This window comes from Galeopterus variegatus, unplaced genomic scaffold (genome assembly GCF_000696425.1).
Source record: "Galeopterus variegatus unplaced genomic scaffold, G_variegatus-3.0.2 Scaffold806, whole genome shotgun sequence".
NCBI classification, from domain to species: Eukaryota; Metazoa; Chordata; class Mammalia; order Dermoptera; family Cynocephalidae; genus Galeopterus; species Galeopterus variegatus.
In genome coordinates, this window is record NW_007726917.1 from 172,521 (window position 1) to 191,324 (window position 18,804).

The 18,804-nt window shown below is 53.7% G+C and overlaps 1 protein-coding gene and 1 non-coding gene across 5 annotated transcripts in view; both read right to left on the bottom strand.

Annotated features, from left to right (window-relative positions):
- NISCH (nischarin) overlaps nt 1-18,804 on the bottom strand; it is a 34,785-nt gene that overhangs the window by 4,955 nt on the left and 11,026 nt on the right. For 2 of the 4 annotated variants that reach the window (XM_008572553.1, XM_008572554.1), the window contains exons 4-16: nt 17,689-17,737; nt 16,582-16,745; nt 16,144-16,239; nt 14,638-14,733; nt 13,257-13,409; nt 12,534-12,602; nt 11,723-11,908; nt 11,309-11,437; nt 10,013-10,126; nt 9,616-9,727; nt 4,975-5,099; nt 3,835-3,884; nt 1,183-2,580 (exon numbers count right to left, since the gene is read on the bottom strand). In XM_008572553.1, the coding sequence (XP_008570775.1) occupies nt 1,183-2,580; nt 3,835-3,884; nt 4,975-5,099; nt 9,616-9,727; nt 10,013-10,126; nt 11,309-11,437; nt 11,723-11,908; nt 12,534-12,602; nt 13,257-13,409; nt 14,638-14,733; nt 16,144-16,239; nt 16,582-16,745; nt 17,689-17,737 (2,741 nt within the window). Of the gene's footprint in view, nt 1-1,182; nt 2,581-3,834; nt 4,328-4,974; nt 5,100-7,741; nt 8,860-9,615; nt 9,728-10,012; nt 10,127-11,308; nt 11,438-11,722; nt 11,909-12,533; nt 12,603-13,256; nt 13,410-14,637; nt 14,734-16,143; nt 16,240-16,581; nt 16,746-17,688; nt 17,738-18,804 lie in introns of those variants that run through there. The other 2 variants (XM_008572555.1, XM_008572556.1) reach the window with 2 other exon arrangements.
- On the bottom strand, nt 11,535-11,608 carry TRNAI-GAU. The gene has a single exon. It is a non-coding gene; the product is annotated as a tRNA-Ile (tRNA).

Genomic DNA, 18,804 nt, shown 5'->3' on the forward strand with positions numbered 1-18,804 from the left:
CTCTGGTACAAGCTGCTCTCTAGCATCTGGAGGCACTGGGGGGTGGGCTTCTCAAGCTGGACATAAGACGGGTGCCAGACTCAGCCTGGAAGAGGCCGGGGGCCCTTTGAGGACATCACATGGGGGCTGGGTTGGAGGAAGATGGCAAACCCTATGAGATGCTGAGGACAGGAAGTGGTGAAGACAGGGTCCCTGCTATCTGCCAGGATGGAAAAGAACACGAGTTAGACTGTCTTAGGGGACAAGAGGGCAGAAAAATGAAAAGCTTTCTTTCCTAGGTGGGGGAAGCCCATGTGTAGCCAAGGAAACAGCAGTAAGAGGCAGAGGTACCCACAAGGGCACAAGGTCCCCCTTAAGCCCCAGATGGGGGTTAACTGTGGGGTCCCCCATTGGTTCCCTCTAACTCCACCCACAGGCAGCCCTGAGGGAAACCTAGGAGGGAGGCAGGGGAAGCCATGCTTAGTGGGGCAGGAATGGGGGACAGGGGGAAGTGAGGAGGACTAGGCTACCAACTCCTTCTCTCTCTGTACCTTGGTATCCCCCAGAAGAAAAGGGCTTTGGACAAGATGGCCCACCCAGCTCAGACACTCAGGTCTTTTAGCCAATAAAGTTCCTTTAGAAGGGCTCCTACAGTTACATGCAACCCAGTCCTTCAAAAGAAGGGATGTGTGGCTCCCCAACAGGGTAAAACTGGGGAGCTGGGTCTCAGAGGGGTGGGGCCTTAATCTGATCCAGCCCACAGAGCCAGCCACAGGACTGCGAACCCGTGGATGAGGGGGAGGTAGATGATGCTTGCAGGCCATGTTTGGGTCCGTGGAGCAGAGTAGCCAGAGCCAGGGCCAAAGTGACAGCTCTCCTGGCCTCAGTGTGCTACAGACTGTGGCTCTCCCACTGGGCAGGCAAGGCGTGGGGCATACCCCTTAGCCTGCCCTGCATGAGTGGCAGGAGCCTGGGCCCACCTGTTTTTGTGAAGGGATGGCTTTCCTGGGCCTCTTCTAAAGCCTTAGGAGATAAGGAGTAGCTCAGCACCGTCGAGGGAGCCAAGGGCAATGCAGTGGAACAGGAGTGGCCCTGTGAGAGCTGGGCCAGCCACAGGGCCACTCAAAACCTGCAGATGCTCAGAGATCATGCACATGCCAACCCCGCACCCCTGGCCTCCTGAGAGGCTGTGCTCGATCTCACCTGGCCCTGCCCTCGGCAGGCTGGCCATCGACGAGGGGGCCCTGGGACCTGGCCCCAGTCATGGGGGTCTTGGCAATGACCACAGTCTTCAGGTCCTGCAGCGAGGCCCGCAGCTGGTTGTAGATGCGCAGGAAGTGGAACTTCTCATGGGGCAGCACGAAGATGGCAGTGACAAAGCGGTAGCCCACGAGCAGCTCTAGCACGTGGCCATCAGCAAAGGCACCCCGTGGCTGGGTGCAGCTGCGTGTGGGGTCCAGCAGCACGGTGGAGAGCGGCACCCGGCTGAGCTTGAAGCTGTTGCGATTGCGGCAGTTGTGGGTGCCACGGTTGGGCATGGGGTTGAAGTCAGCCTTGATGACGTTGAGGTGCTGGGGCGTGAGCAGCAGCCAGTAGGGGATGGCGGCGGACTTGACAGCCTCAGAGGGAGCGCAGCAAGAGCGCCGCACGGCCGAGCAGAGTGTGCAGCTGGCCCACTCGATGTTGCCCGAGTAGTCCCCAGCGGCTGTCTGTACCATGCGTTTATCGCTGTAGACCAGGTACACAGGGAAGCAGCCCTGGCTGCGCTCCTGGCAGCCTCCAGCCACCTTGTAGAAGGTAAGCAGCTGGCGCAGGAACTCCTGCAGGCTGGTGTGGCTGCCGTACAGGATGGGGCTGCACAGCATGGCCATGTGCTGGGGGGCAAAGCACGAGCGCAAGTCCGCGTGAAACTCATGCAGGTTGGTGGCGTCAGAGATGATGAAGAGCGTGTTCTCGCTGTGCCGCACCTTGAGCACCAGGCACAGCTCTGGCATGAGGAAGCCGAACTCAGTGAGGTCACCGTGTGGGAAGCAGAAGACGAAGCGCAGGGACGAGAGAATGTGCTGGCTGCTGCCTCGGGACTCCTGGTGCGGGATCTCAAAGACAGCGACGCCGAAGTCAGTGAGCACGAGGCAGGCAGCAAACTGGCGGATGCTGCCCTGCACGTGGATCAGGAAGCACCACAGCACCTTGAGGATGCGGATGTGCTCCAGCAGGAAGTCCTCGTCGGCGCCCAGGGCCCACTCCAGAGCCAGGCGCTCCTCCTCAGCCTCTTCATCTTCATCTTCCTCGTCCTCCTCCTCGTCCCGGCCTCCCTCCTCCTCGTCCTCCACGTCTGGGGGCCCCATTTCAAAGTAGCGGTTCTCAGCTACGTCCTCCTCTTCATCCTCCTCCTCACCCTGCTCGCCCTGGCCCTCCTCTCGCTGGTTGGCGGCCTCAATCCAGGCAGGCAGCTGGCGTTCGATGGCCTGCCGGATCAGCGTGCTCAGGCGCTGGATAAAGTCCTGGTTGGTGGCTGTGTAGCCAATGCAGGTAAAGGGCAGGAAGATGATCTGGCCAGATCCGGGCACCACCTGGACCTCTGGCTCTGCGTGCTCCATGCTGAGTGGGGAGAGGCCAGGTCAGTGACACGTTGGCTGGGGACAGCACTGTCTCCCATGTCCAGAGCCTGTGGCTGCACCCTGACCCCAAGGAACCAACTCAAGGTTCCCTCAAGATTCCCACATAGTTGAACCTGCTCCCATGACAAGGGCCCTGGTGGGGAGCAAAGTGTGGACAGCTGGAAGGCTGCGGTGGCCAGTTTAGTCAGAGAATACACTTCCAAGGGCTTAGTCTACAGGGACCCAGCACAGCCCTGCCCAGACCACACTGGTTTCCACAACAAAAGTGCCACAAAGACTTCTCAGTCATTCAGAAGCTGGCGCAAGCCCTGGACACAATGTGAGTTCCAAGGTGCGAACCCACTTCTGATAATGGCTCCCTTTAGGGCATCCAGGGGCAGGGAAGCTGGCTGGGCAGATCTTAAGACCGTCACATTTAAATTCCAGCTCCCAGGCCAGCCCCGTGGCGCACTCGGGAGAGTGCAGCACTTGGGTGCGCAGCAGCGCTCCCGGCCGCGGGTTCGGATCCTATATAGGGATGGCCGGTGCGCTCACTGGCTGAGCGCGGTGCGGGCGACACCAAGCCAAGGGTTGCGATTCCCTTAACTGGTCACAAAAATAAATAAATAAATAAATAAATAAATAAATTCCAGCTCCCTTGGGTCACTACAGCCCTCCCAAGTAGAATAAAAGTGGGTAAACTTCTAGGGCTGGCCCGTGGCTTACTTGGGAGAGTGTGGTGTTGATAACACCAAGGCCACGGGTTTGGATCCCTATATAGGGATGGCCGGTTGGCTCACTTGGGAGAGTGTGGTGCTGACAACACCAAGTCAAGGATTAAGATCCCCTTACCGAACATCCGTATTAAAAAAAAAAAAAAAGTTGGTAAACTTCTGCTGTAAAGGGTCAGAAAGTAAATATGTTAGGATTTGTGGGCTAACCTTATCCACCTACTCTTTTTTTTAATAGCACTTTAAGAATGTAACTGTTATTCTTAGCTCACAGGCTGTGGACCAAACCAATCTCAATGAGCCAACCACCAATGTAGGATAACCCACATGTCAGAAGTTTAGGGATTAGAATTAGGAAACACGGTGGAGCCCACCTCGTATGTTGATTTAAAGGAAGAAACAGTTCTGTAGGGTGTGTGTGACAGACTGTTAACAAAGCCCAGCTGGCTACCACCAGTGGGCAGCTGAGCACGTGTAGAGGGCAGTGCGGCCAGGCCCAATGTGCCTTCCAGCCTCTTCCTTACCTTGCACCGCCAACAGCTCCCAGCACACCCCTGAAGTCATCAGAAGCTGCCTGACAGAGAGAGACGCAGTCAGCCCACCCGCTGCAGCCATTCCCTGGCACTTCCTGAGTGCCGGATCCTGAGCCAGGTGCCCTCCCTCACTGCCCTGTGTAGGCTCCTCACCATCCCCACACTCCACTCTGGAATCCGCAGGGGCAGAGACTCACCTGGGTATCCCACCAGTACACAGCAGGGCTGGGATTCCCACCCATCTGACCCCAGCCCACACTCCCAACTCAGGGCCACAGCCTCTCGCCACTCTCCAATGGTCTGGCATCTGAGGGCTCCTTGTGCCACCTGAGGGTACAGGCGGACAGTCTACCAATTTGGTCTGGCCCTGACTGGCCAGCAGTGGATGTGATGAGCAGAGGTGGCGGAGCCCTGGCCAGGCCCTCCCAGCAGTCTCTGTGCAGTGCAGAAGAACTAGGGCTCAGGAACCTCTTGCCGTGTGGCCCTAGGAGGGTGGAGGAAAGAGTGCCATGGAGTGCTGGGGACAGATGAGGGCCCTGCAAACTGTCCCAGTGTCACTTGACCATGACCCCAAGCACATGGCTAATGTGCTTTCCTCCTCTCTCTTCCTGGGACATAGAAATGTTTCCGGAACCCTCAGCAGCAACCACAGAGGAGGTGCCGGAGTCACACTGTGTCCCAGACTACTAGAGTGACACATGGGGAGGGGCAGAATGGCCCCAGGGGTGCCAGACAGCAGGGGAGAAATGCTTCCCGATGGGTTCAGAACCAAAACAAGCCCCCTCCCACCAGCCTTCTGAGCTGCCTTCTCCCGGGAAGTCTGCTCATGTGGGCTCAGGGTCATCTGTCCTCTAGGGCCCAGTGATAGAGAACTGCCTGTTCCCACTGATGGGGGCAGGGGGCGGGATGGAGAGGGGAGAGGCTGAACAAAGACCCTTATCTGCTGTGTTTGTCAAGAAGACTCAACTAGAGACGTGTCCAAGAGAAAGACTGTGTAGGCAAAGCAGAGGACACCAAACCCTCGAAGCATCTGCCACAGCTCCAGCCAGGCCACTTCCTACTGTAGACAACATCAGGCAGAAGAGCCAGCCTGCAGAGTAACAGTCACCAGAAGCAGGAGGAGGGCATTACCTGTCCTGCAGGGATGGATTCCAAGGAATCAGAGCATCCCCGGGCAATGGGCTGGTCCTCGGGAGTCAGACTGTCGGTGGATGAGAGGCTGCTGGCCAAGGCCTCCTCCTGCACGAACATGATTCCTGGAGAGACCAGGGGTGGGTGGGTGGGCGGGGAGAGCAGCTGTTTAACAAGGGCTGGCCCTTAGGCTACCAAGCATGGCCAGGGGGCGGGGGGGCTAGCCAGACCCAGAAGCTCAGCCATTTGGATTACAGAACACATGGAAAATGTTAAAACTGAAATCTCAAAATAACTCAAGAAAGAAGAACAAATGACTGCTTATCTAATCTCAGAGATAGGCTTTCTGGGCAAATGCAAAGGAAGAAACTGATAGGTGTGACTCCATAACAATTAAACTTTTATAGATACATTTTTAAAAACTAACCTAAATAAAAATTAAATGAAATGAGAAAAAAGTACTTGCATTATTTGATGAAGGTTTATATCTTTAATCTGTAAAAAGCTCTTACAGATTATAAAACCGGGGAGGAGAGGGAGGGGAGAAGGTTGGAAACCCCACTGACAGACCGGAAAAGACATGAGCAGACATCCACGTTAGAATGGCCAACAAATACGACATATGAAAAAAACGCTCACCCTCACAAGTACACAAAGAAAGGTGAGTTGAGGCAGACCAGTTTTATCTTTCACTTTGGCAAAGGTCAGATTGTGCGACCTGGCCCCAGCATAACTGGGCAGAGGTGGGCACTGGGGTGTGAGCTGGCCCACCCGCTGGGAGAGCAGTTTGGCAATATGTACATCAAGAGCCTCAAATGTGTTCACTCCTGGAACGTTTTCCCCAAAAATGACTAGACATGAGCCCATCCATCCCCTGATCTGACATCTTGGCAGGGCTCGCAGATGCATAGGGCATGAGACCCCTCACTGGGAGGCCAGCTCTTGAGGGATTCAGTTTCCTCCAGGGCTGCCGAGTACAACCTGCGCCATGCTGCACCCACAGGCCCCCTTCCCGAGAACACATCCACTGACTTGCCTGGGGCCACCTCCCAGGGATAGTGGCACTCTGACCCTCCACCCTGAAGGTGCACCATCTTTTTAAATCCTGCGGAGGCTGTTTTATAAAGCCAACCTGTCTGGACATTACTTCACCCCAGACCACTTCTAGACTGATTGAGGGTAAAGCCTTTTTTAATGTGTTCCTAATGGCAGCTAGTTGGGGGAACACTGGGCGTCAGCCCCCAGTTTTGCTGAGGTCTACAGGAACCCTGGGCTTGCCTCCACAGCCCAGCTTTACCACCAGTCACCACCCATGAGATGACTCAGAGCCCTCAGGGTGCCACAGGTCAGGAGGCCCTTGTCTAGCTCAGCTGCTGCCCAGGACAGGACAACTCACACAGCCCAGGTCCCCTGCCCATGGGCTAGGCAGGCAGATAGCTCAAGCCCAGACACCCCCACAAAGCAAAGCGCCAGCGGCTGCGCACAGGAGGGAAGGGCAGCAAGCACACAGCCATGCACCAAGCACCGCCAGGGCCGATCCTGGGCTTCGCCTCTGCTGCTGTTCTCCCTCAGAATCCACCCTCTCCCCACTGATGTGTTCAAATCCTACCCATCCTTCGAGATTCACGTCAGACACCGCCTCCACTGCAAACTCCTCTGCTCTAGATCTTCTGCAAGCACCACCAAGCCACTCTGCTCCATTCTCCCTTGGACATACAGTTCATCTCCCCAAGTGGCTCCATGTTCTTCAAAGGCACTGCCCCATCATCTTGAACCACTCCCCACGCCCCCCACCCCACCAAGAATGTGGGAAAGGGAAGCCCTTAATGACCATTTTTGTTGAGCCAAGAGCAGTGCTAAGCGTGTCCCCAGATTTAGCTCATGCATGCCTCTTGTTATTTACCACATTTCATCAAATCTAAGATGCGTGGATATGGTGCCATCTTGATCTTAGTAGAAGGTGTCCACAGAAGGTTTTCCCACGACTCCATCACAAATACCAGCTGGCTGACAGCAACTAAGATATGCCACTGACTGAAAGACGCATCTCAATTTCAGAGCAGTCACAAGGTGGAAACGTGTGCATCTTAGAATCGATGAAGTAGGGTGTATCCATTTTACAGGTGAGAAAACAGCTTCAGAGAAGCTACAAGTTGCTTGAGGTTACATGGCTGGGAAGTTGGGACACAAACTCAGCTGACTGGCCCCTCGTGCCTGCTCCTAAGCACCACGCTGCACTGCTCTCAGCCCCCAGACTCAGGTGGAGTCAACTCTGGCATTTACACATCAGCCCCTACTGGTCACAATCCTCCATGGCTCCGACAGCTGGCCACTGGCTCCTGCGATGACCAGAGGCCTGGTGTTTTCTGGGCAGTGCTCCCTTCAGGAAGGCCCCTGTTTAATAAGTGTGCTCCCTTCTATGGAATCAGGCTGGGAGCCACAGCTAAGGTGAGCAAAGCTGCTTCCACACGGGAGTAATCCCTGCCCATCCAAACAAGATCCAGTAACATGCCTGAACACAAACGTGGATGCCTCCACAGCAGTGAGGAAAAAAGCAACATTTTCTTGCTACTGCCGCCCAAGCCCTGTTTGGACACAAGGAAATGTGGACAGGGACAGTCTGTCCACTTCCTTCCTGGACTATGGCCTGTACAAACAAGTGGTCAGAAAGGGCCACTCAGCGGATGGGACAGGGGACATCAGAAGAGTCCTTGAATAGGGGTCCAAACTTCATTGTTTCTCACCAAAAGGAAAAGATGTGCACACAAAGACATCCACTGCAGTTTTATTTACAAGAGGTGCAAATCTGGAGACAACATCTAAATGTCCAGTGACTGCGAAGGGGGACAGACTACAGAGAGCCACTCTGAGGAGAGCCCCCAGGGCAGGAGGGCAGTGAGGAAGGGGGAGTTGAGGCCTGGGCTGCTGCCAGGGCTTCACCATCACAGGGGGTTGCTGTCTGCAGCTGCAGCCTTGCGGGGACACCGCATCCACCCCGCCTGCCCGGGGCCTGCTCTTCACCAGCGTGTCCTCCACCTGGCTTGTTCACTCCGTCCCTCCATTACTGATTCAACAGATGCTGACTGAGAACTGGCTGTGTCCCTGGCCTTGAGGACATGTACCTACCTCCCTGACCCCAGAAGCCTATAGTTATGCAGGTCCTCCACAGGCTCGCCAGTGTCATGGAGGCCCCTAAGAGGAGCTTGGCCCTGCTACAGGAGGGGGGTCAAGGAAGCTTCCTCACAGTGATTCAAACCTCCTTTCCTTTCGTGTAAAAAAAAAAAAGCAACTAAAAATTCTCAGTCAAGAGTTTGACAAAAGCAAATGGGCAATCACTGGCACCTAAGCCCACCATTCCATTCTTACAAACTCTCTTCTGCGTCTCACGGCCGTAACCTTGGTGCGCTGCTCTGCAATTGGGCCTTCAGTCTCAACTAAGCACTTCTCCTGTCTTCTTGTCCAGTCTTCCTCTCCCTGATGGACGGTTGCGGAGTATTCTGTACCACAGCTGACTCTCCCTCATCCTCCATTGTTTACATCACGGCCACGTTTTGCCAGCATTTCACCTCCCCCTTCCCCAGTATCTTATCCCTCTAAGAGAAAATCCCCACTAGTGGGGTTACCAGGTCAAGGGGTGGGAACATTTTTCTGGCTCTTGAAACACAGGGTCAAACTGTTTTCCCAGGACCTCACACCAAGTCCTGCGTCTCCAGGAGCCCGGGAGGGCGGCGTTCTTTCCTGCATGTCCCGAGCCTTGGCTCCACTCGGGATGGCACACCCTCCCCTCTTCCGTGGGGGCCGGGCCAGCGAAACGCTCATGACACCTGCTTCACTCACTCATCTCCGAGGACGCCTGGGTTCAGAGGTGAAAGCCCTTTGAAAACGCTAAGACAGTGGGCAGATGAAAGGAATTGGTCTTCTGGGGGTCCATGGGGACACAGACAGCCCATATTGGCCCCACAAAAGCAGTGTTTTGAGGCTGGATCACACCATAAGAGCCACAGAAACAAGGCAATGATAAAAAAAGTTCCCCACACAGGGATCAGGGCTCCAAACTCAGTAAAATAACCAAGCTTGGCTTCCCATGTACAAGAAGCCACCTGCCCACACAGATTCCTTGGGGGAACAGGTCCTCATGAGCCAACAGCCCAAGCCTGTTCAAAGGGCAGTCTCAGGGCCCTGTTAAACACTCTGCGGTGTCCTACGGGAACTGGACACGGGTGTCAGAACAATTGGGAATCTTCATTAAGCAAGCAGAGCTAGAATCAGGCCAGTCACCCCTGCCATGTGCCACCCAAGAGGAGCTGGCCTGCAGAAGGCCCTCCTGTGTCTGACCCTGTAGGCAGCAGGTGCCAGTATCTCTCCCCCAACCCCGGGCCAGCAAGGGGGCCCAGGCAGTGCAGTGCGGCTCCACTAGGAGCAAGATACATACATGAGGGCCGGCCCGGTGGTGCACTCGGTAGAGTGCAGCGCTTGAGAGTGTGGCGGCGCTCCCGCCGAGGGTTCGGATCCCATATAGAGACCGGTCCGCTCACTGGTTGAGCGCAGTGAGGGCGCGACACCAAGGGTTGCGATCCCGTTACCGGTCACAAAAAAAGACAAAAAGGGAAAAAAAAAAAAAAAAGATACATACATGATTACCTTGGTTAGAGAGGATGGGCTGGGGCAGGGAGGCAGAGGCGGGAGCCACGGTGGTGGGGGAGCTGCTGGGTCTTATGCAGGGGGCAGCTGACAGCCGAGAATCCTCACCACCCTGAGGAGGAGTGCTCAAGTCAGGCCAGGAGAGAAGAGAACACAGGAAGAACAGGAGGAGGCCAGGGACATGAGGAGGGAGGAACTCAACGGGTCTCACCTAATCCTCACAACTGTCATGGTCCCCATCTCACAGATGAGAACAGAACATGTGACTTGCCCCAAGGTCACGCAGCCTGGGAGTGGTAGAGCCTGGACAGAGCTATCTGCTGGCCTCCTCCCCCCTCCCCCCACTGAACCAGCTCCTTCCTTGGCTGGCTCCTCCCACCTCCCACACAAAACTCACCTTCTTCTCTGGGTTGCTCAATTTGGACTTGACCTCCTTGGCTTTCTGAATTGCTTTTAGCACTTCCACGGTGTCCAGCTCTTTCTCTGTGGTCACTGTGTCATCCAGACAGACCTACAGAGAGTCCAGAAAGTAGCCATCAGCATGGGCACTGGCAAGCACGGTTGGGGAGGAAGGACAGAGGAGGGAGCAGAGCCTGCTGAGCAGCAGGTGTGAGCACCGCTGGACGCCGAGGGAGACTCAGCCTGCTGGGGGGTGGGCTCCTCACCACCCACGGAAGGGACCTGGGAGCACCCTGGGGGCCGGAGAGGTTCCACATGCCTCGTCTGTCTCTGAGAGTCCCTCTCCAAGAATGGGAGGCAGTGACTTCTTGGGTGGCTAGGATTGGAGGAAGGGCATGATTTGAATCAAACCCCCAGTTACAGGCTGAATGCAGATTGTTGAAGAGCAAGGGGAAGCCTTCCAGGCAGGGTTACTGGGAGGACAAAGACACAGACAGCAGGAGAGGACAGGGCTCCCAATCTGTGAATGCAGGGGTGGGGAGGGCATAGTAGTGGAGTGAGGGAAGGTCCCTAGGGCCTGGACAGGAGCTGATGCCATGGGGTGGGAGTCTCCCAAGGTCAGAAGCCCAGGAAGGGGGAGGAGATGTCATCTTGTGATCATCTTGGTGACACTATGAAAGAAGGGACATGCAAGGCCAGAAAGAGGGGTGTGGGACGCAAATAGACTCCCAGGTGTTTTCCGGCCTGGGATTTGGGGAGAACACAGGCTCCAAGGAATGGGCAGGGTGGGCAGGGGCCTGCTGGAGGCTGAAGTCTGGACAGGCACAGCCAGAAGGCAGCAGATGTTAGGCTGGCTGCACTGACAAGGCTGGGAGCACCTTCGGGTTTGCAGTCAAGACTCTGTGGCCAGAAGTCATCCAGGGAACATGATTATTTAAAGTATCTTATTTCTGATTCTTGTTTAGAATATACGATGTTATTTTTTTAAAAGTTGAAGACAGTCCCTCTACATTCTGTGCCTGTTTGCTCGGGAGGTGGGGAGCCCCCTGGCCTGAAGCTCTGACCAAGGTGTAAGAGGAAGCTGAAGCTCACTAGGGAGCACACACGGGCAGGCAGCACCAACAGGAGAGGGGCGGGAGGCGCGAGGGAGCCTTTTCTTAGGGAGGCAGTGGACTTCCCAGAGCCAAGCGACCTCAGGTGGGATGTTCTTCTGAAGCAGGCAAGGGTAGAACAGTGGACACCCCCCACCCCCAGCTCTGCCTGTGCAGACGTGGGCTCCTCTGACAGGGCTTACCTCGGAGGCCCTCTCTCCAAACTGAGCGAGCACCTTGGTCCGGTAGTCAGGGATGATGCTCAGAGGGTTGTTCAGCAGAGCCACGTGCTCCAGACAGGGGAGGCTGCCTATGCTCCTGACCTCTTCCATCTGCAAGGTACAAGTTCCATTCCTCCTGGTGCCTTCTCTGAACACTACAGCAACATGGCAACACACCTAATGGCTTCGTATTTTTTCTTTTTGTGGCAGGCCAGTATAGGAATCGAACCCTGGACCTTGGTGGTATCAGCACCACACTTTAACCAACTGAGCTAACTGGCCAGCCCTCTGATGGCCTCTTTTAAATGAAAGGAACCGTAATGCTCTTCTTTAAAGTGATAAACACCAAGGCACAGAAATCCCAGAACCCTGAGATCCTTTTGGGATGTGGCTCACCTGGTCGATTCTGTTGTCGCGGAGATCCAGGTTGACCAGGGAGTAGAGCTTGTGCAGCCCACTCAGACTCTCCAGGAGGTTGCCTGCCAGGTTCAGGGTCTTGATGTTCCCCAGTTTGGTGTGAACCCCTTCCAAGGAGGAGAGCTTGTTGTAGGAGAGGTCCAGATGCACGAGGTTGTACAGGTGCTATAGCAGCATTGAGAACAGGGTAATGTGGTTCAGATCAAGTCTCCAAAGAAAGGGACTGCCACTAATGGTGTGACGGGCCTTCCCACCTAAACCAACCAATTGTGTGGTTAAACTAAGCAAGTCAGTCCTGTTCAGTTATTCTGACAGTTTTGGAAAGGGAAGGCCCTCCTCCCCTGCACATGCCACAGCCCACTGGCACCCCCTGCAGACAGGTTAGGGATGAACAATGAAAACAAGGCTGTCCATCTTCAGGACAGAGATGGATCATCTTCATCAAGCTTGGTTTGTATTGACTCATCGTTTCGAATTCTTTGGAACAACTATTCAGTGCATCCCTGGGACTCTAAAGGGAAGGGGGCAGCCTCTACTCTTACAAATCCCTGGGGTAGGCCAAATTCCCAAGGCTGCATCAGCCTCCTGAGCTCTCAGAAGAACAGGCCTTAGAAGAGCAGGCCCCTAGGAGTACATGCAGGTGGCACTGGTCTCCAACAACATTACCTCCCCTGGGGTAGGCCAAATTCCCAAGGCTGCATCAGCCTCCTGAGCTCTCAGAAGAACAGGCCCTTAGAAGAGCAGGCCCCTAGGAGTACATGCAGGTGGCACTGGTCTCCAACAACATTACCTGTAGATTGTCCACGACCAGCACCCCATTGTGACTCAGGTCCAGGAATTCAATCTTTGGGATCAGTTTCTTGTGAAAGAAAAGAACACCTGATGTTCCTCTGGGAGGGTGGATCCTACACAGTCCCCACACATGGTGATGGAGACCCCAGGACTCTTCCTCCTGACCACAGACTCCTGGCTGGCCATCCCTGCAGGGCCGCTGATGCAATGCCTCCCGTTGTCCACCCAGCAGCACATCCAAAGGAACACACAGGGACTCCAGTGCTGAGCACTGTTTTTCCAGAACACTGGCTTGTCAAAATGACAAATGGTAAGGTCCCAGAGAAGGGAGTCTGTCCTTCAATGTTGCTCACACCCACTGAGAAGCACAAATATAGGAAACACACTGCTATCACCCAAATGCCACCTGATATCTCTCTTACATGGGCACATCTTTAACCTATGGAGTGATTTTCTGCTCCATTTAGAAGTATATGTCATATCTTACTGCAGTTCTATTATATCAAATGTACGTGCAATTAATATGCTTCATTTGTTTCTAAATATTACCTCGTCAATTTTGAATAATCCCATTTTGAAACTAACTTAAACATTGTAGGCAATGCACAGAGCACTGTACACAGGTTTCCTGTGGTCCTTCCAGAAAAAGCCAAGTTAAATACCCAACCTTAGGGTTTGGTCAGACAAGAGAAGTCCCTAGCACTGGTTGCTGAGAGCATACCACAGACTCATCGATCTCAGAGATGCTGTTGTGGCTCAGGTCGAGAGTGGTCAATGCTTGCCAGGTGGGGATGACGGCAGTCACAAGGCCTTCGAGGGCTGTGCCTTCTGGCTCCCATTCATCAAATTCCAAGGCTTCAGGAACAAGGACTTCCTGCATAAGAACACCTGTAGAGCACCATACTCCGGGCCCTCACGCAACACTCACTGGGAACATGATCATTGCAAAATTTAAGGAAAGGCTGCAGCATATTTAACATGTGGAAGTGAATTTGCATTAAAATGGGGCTTGGGTTCATACGACTTTAAGCGATTGTGAAATAACTGAAAAGTTCAGCAACATAACAGCCACTTAGAATATGTTCTGGCCCTGCTTCAGAAGCGCACACTTTTCAAGCCTACAGGACCTTTTGCTACTGCCTTTTCTGGCTTTAATATTAGAGACTGAAGGTCAGAATTCATGGAGCTTCTAGGCAACTGTACTTTCTGAACTGACAATGTGGTCTCCACTGCAGACAGCAGGCTCTTTTAACCATTACTTCACAGGGATGAAATCCAGTAAGGCTAATACAAGGGCAGCAGCATGGAGCACAGAGAGCTTCAGGGGGAGGAAGGCAGGCCGCTTCATTTTACTTCTGATACCCACAAGATCTCTCCCCTCACAACAGATCACCCCGGGCTCCTCCAGCCAGCAGCGAGTAGTGCCCTGGAGAAGGACAAGGCGGCCCGATGCCCCTGCTTCCTCCACAAGCCTCCTCCTTTCAGTCAGTCGCCTCATGAGAAAACTTTCTCACCCAACCTGAGTCTTGATCAGACACCGTAAGTCATAAAATTAGCCACTATAAGCTCCTTCTTTACCTGGGGAAGGATTTTAACATTACTAAGGCGCAATCCATAAAAAGGTAAAAAGAAAAGAAATCTACATTCCCAGTTCGAATTTTTCTGTTGCTCCCGTGCAAACAACAGGGCCTAGCACTTCCACTGCCTCAACTGCCACCTCAAGTCCACGAACAAGCTACAAATGAGTGCTAAGCCAGTGCCTGCTAGGCTTAGAGAAACCATTATACCAATCTAACCAATAAAGGTCCTGCCACTTGCCACAACTTAACAATTTGTTCATTAAAAACCAATGGCTTTTTGGGGGGGCGAGGGGGAACACCCAGTTCCTTAAAACATCTTGTTAACAACATTGATTTTTGATGAAAATGTGTACTAAAGCGTCCCAGGGGCTGTTGAGTGTTGGGAGGCCCCGCACGAGTGTGTAGCTACCAGGGAGAAGGTCCAGCCTCTGGGTACTGACAGACAGCAGTGTCCACACCCATCCACAGCCTGGGACCTTGTCCCACAGACAGGGCCCCAGGGAAGAAACAGGTAAAGTTTACCTTCATGGAGGTTGCTGAGAAGCGGACGCTCATTGTGGCTAAGGTGGGCTTCGATGCCACCAGCCCTCGGATGTGCTTAGCATCACAGTGACTTATCTGGAACAAGAAACAGGTGAGTCTCAAGATACGGCATCCTTGTTCCATCAGAAGGCCCGGGAAGTGAGTGTTCATCACCCATACACAAAAGAAGCACGACAACAGGCAAGCCCGAATCCTCCTACGGAAGGCAACTCAAAACCTTAGTCTTTTTCCCAATGTTTAGCGCTAACTTAACATCCTCTGAAGTATCTCATAAGAAGAGTGTCTGGTTTCTCAGACTCACAATGAACCACAAACTCCATTTCCTCTGTAACGGCTCTTTGGGACTTGGCTGGTAGACAGTAAATGTGGGTCCTGGACACCAGAGCCGGAGAACAAGTGGCCTTCACACTCAGTAAGTGGGGTGGGCCCTCCTGCTCACCAGCCCCTGCTCCACTGACCCCAGCTGTCCTGTGGCAACAAGTTAAAGGGTACAGGCCAAAGCACACTCTCCTATGCCACTTGCCCCAGCGCTCCACACCTACAGACCCAGATTGACAGAGCCTCAGCCTGCTGAGCTGGGGCTGGGTTGCGCTTCCTCTCATTTCTCAGTCCTTATCCAGCCTGCAGTGGTTGAGGCACACACCACAAGTTTCCATCAAAGGGAGTGGTCCTCAAGGTCTCTTAGATAAGCCTAGACTGTTGCAGGCAGAATAGTCCAAAGGGTGGCAGAGGCTCTGGAGTCAGACTCAGCTGAAACCAAATCCCAGCTTTCCCTCATTAACTGTGTGTTCCTGGCCAATCTTCCTTACCTCCCTGACCCTGTTTCCTCAACTGTAAAATGGGAACAAAAGTGCCCACTTCACAGGGCTGTTGGGAATTTAATCTAGGAGTGTACATCAGACATGGGACACAGGGCTGAACACAAAAAAAGCCACGCTCAGGAAACACATGCTTTAAAACATTTTTTACTATTCATTACTGACTCCCCTTCCTTTTTAAAAATGGTAATAAAATCAGCATTGCAAACCAAGGAGTTCAGCAGTGAGTAATGCAAAGCATTTCTTGTTAAGTGTGGGCGCCCCAGAGGGCAGAGAGCCCTAAAAGTCCTTTGCTGACCTGCCTTGGGAAACAGAGACTGGGACTTGGCTCTTTCTGACCCTCAGGATGACTTCCCAGGACTGTCCCCACAAGGAGGTCCAGGAGCCGGGTGCTGGTGCTCCACCCTATCTAAATGCCCCACGGCCTGTGCCAGGGGCAGAGACACGCAGAGAGCCAAGGATAAGAGAGGCCCCTCTTTCTCTGCCTTCAGAGGTGTCTGACTTACCTAGAAGAATCTGCCATATACTGCCACACACAAAAGGAACAGTACCTTATGAAGGAATCTGGAAACATGACATCAAGAATGCTCCCTAGCCCCAGTCAGGAACAAGATAATGCCTGCGTGGGGGTCGGCCCTGCCTGGGCTCCAGTGGCCCTGGGCCTTACCTCCACCTGATGAAGAGACTTGAATATTGACAGATCAAATGGCAGGAGCTGCTCCTGAATGTTGCTGGTCCCAAAAGGTCCTTCTGTGCCAGAGACCTGAGGCCAAAGATGTCGCTTGAATTAGGGATGCTGATGCAGCCGCTCCCCATCCACGTTCCTGGGGTAGTGCTGCAGCAGCTACGAAGCACCAAGCTTTGACCACTTCTACCTTCAACAAAGCAGGCTAAGGCCAAGGTTTACAGTAATGGGACACTAGGTCACGACTGCCCCCTGGTGCTCACAGCCAGAAGCACAGTGTCAAGAACACCAGGTGGACTTCCTTCCACCCATGGTCTCCTCCACACACACACACACGCCAACCAGTGAGCTGTTAGGCCATGGCAGGCTGCAAACTCATCGACTGAGCATCTCTCCATGACTGAGCTGCTGCAGCTTTACCTTAAGGTACTTAAGGCGACAAGTGAAGTCCAGGATGTGCCCAAGGTCAGTCTTGGCATCCCCGCTGGTGCACGTGGGCTTTCCCTGCTGCAGCTGCTCGGTGACCGCATAGAGCTGTAGGGGCCCGATGGCAAAGACCTCGCCAGCCCCCAGGAGCTGTTCTCCTGCAACAGCCATGCCCAGAGGGATGAGTGGGCAGCCCCATCTCCATCCTGTCATGTGTCCTAGGGATCTGCCCCACAGGCCAACAGTCAAAAAGCACTTGGTGAGCACCTACTATGAACACCACTATGTCAGGATGAAGCCATGCCCTGAGCACGCTGGAGCAGCTGCCTTCTTGAGCTCACACTGGGCCCAGGGCAACCCTGGCCACATGGTAATGAAGGAGGCAGGGGCCATGGAGCTGTGCGGCTGGGGAGCTACCCTGAGGAGTGAGGCCAAGTCAAGATCTAAGGCACTGAACCAGGGCAAGGCTGGTGAGAGGCAGCACTCTAGGTGACAGACCTACAGTGCAACCTCCAAAATGCAGATGTGGAGGGTAGAAGCAGGACCAAGATGCCAGCACAGTACAGAGCCTGAGAGCAGGATGGGTTCTGAGCCAGACTGACTGGCATCTGGTCCTCCTTCCAGCCATGTACCCTCAGCAGGGTACTGGGCCTGTGACGCTCAGTGTCCTCACCTGTACCTATGGCTCCTGGGGAAGGCAGTAAGAAGCTGAACAGCAGGCTGGACCACAAGAATCACTCATCACATGTTAGCTCTTGTTACTAACCTCTCTGGCAGGACCATGACCCAGGTGCATGAGGACAGCATGCCACCCACCTTCTGGCACCCCACCACAGGCCTTTGGAATAGATCCTGAGCCTGGGAGAGCCCCCAACACAGGTACTCGAGAGTCCTAAGGTGAAGGACCACAGCTCCCCAGACCTGGCTACCTATAGGGCAGGCAGGTGTTTAGGCTTGGCTGGGGACCAGGTCCAGGGAGTTGGGCAAACCCACGGAGGGGAGCCCTGGCTGGAACTGACTCGGCACAGCTCAACAGATGTAGTTCTAAGCCACCCTGGGCCTCTGGCTGCCCAGTTACTTCAAGGACCTATGGCTACGTACCTTTTTCAAAGAGCTCTTCAGCCAGTGCCGCAGTGATGCCATTTATCTCCTGTGGAGAAAATAAAACCTGCAGTTAGAAAGTGCACCTGCCGGAGTCACTGGGATTTGCATGTTCCCTGCTATCTACCCACTCCAATGTTGCAGTGCCAACAGTGGAGGGGGTAGATTATAGGTTTATAGAGCGTAAACCTACAATGAAGCAAGGAACTTAGAAGGGAAACTGTAACACCAAAGTCAAGGCTTCAGATCCTCATACCAGCCAGCCACCAAAAAAAAAGGGAAACAAATATTTCCAGTTATACGAATACCTGAAATATCTCAAAAGTAAAATGGACACCAGACTAATGCTGCAATTCTGAGTCCACATGGACACTGCCAGAGTTGCACTAGGGCCCAGGAGGCCAGAGAACTGGCTATACCAAGGGATGGCTGGAAAGCCAGCAGCTCCCAAAACTGGCTCTGGGAGTTCCTAAGAAAGGGTCTGGCAGAGAGGAAGTCCTATTCCTTCTGGAAAACAGGACCTATCATCCGAGTGGGAAGAAGGACCTCCCACAGCCAATCCTCCCTGGGAATGACCATTTCCACATTCTCTCACGTTTCAAATGTGTCTCAGGAAAGAGTGAACACTCGTTCTCTTCCTGTGTTCTTCCCTTCCAGACTCACAACAGTAACACTCAGCCCTAGGTTTGCAAGAAAGAGGTAGGAAAAGATTTCCTTTGTAAATGACATGATGAAGGAGGCAGGACAAGGACGAGCATTCAGTCATATTAACAGCTACCATGCTGGGATTTTAACCCCACTGGGCAATGAATGGCCTGAGCACTCAGTAGGTACTGGCTCACTGAACCTTCCCAATGCCTTATGAGAGGAAGCTGTTATCTCGAACCCTGTTTCACAGATAAGCAAACTGAGTGAGGTGGAGGCACTGTGACCCTCCAGTTTTACAGAAACTAGCAAAGCCACACACAAGCACTTGGCCTCTGGCCTCTCTCTGTATACACCAATTGCCTCTACATTCTAGTGGTGCACTTGTGAGGTTGGCAGGGCCCCTCAACGCCCTCGGCCCCACTCCCCCACATCTGACAGGTTAAGAATTTTTTTTTTTTTTTTTTTTTT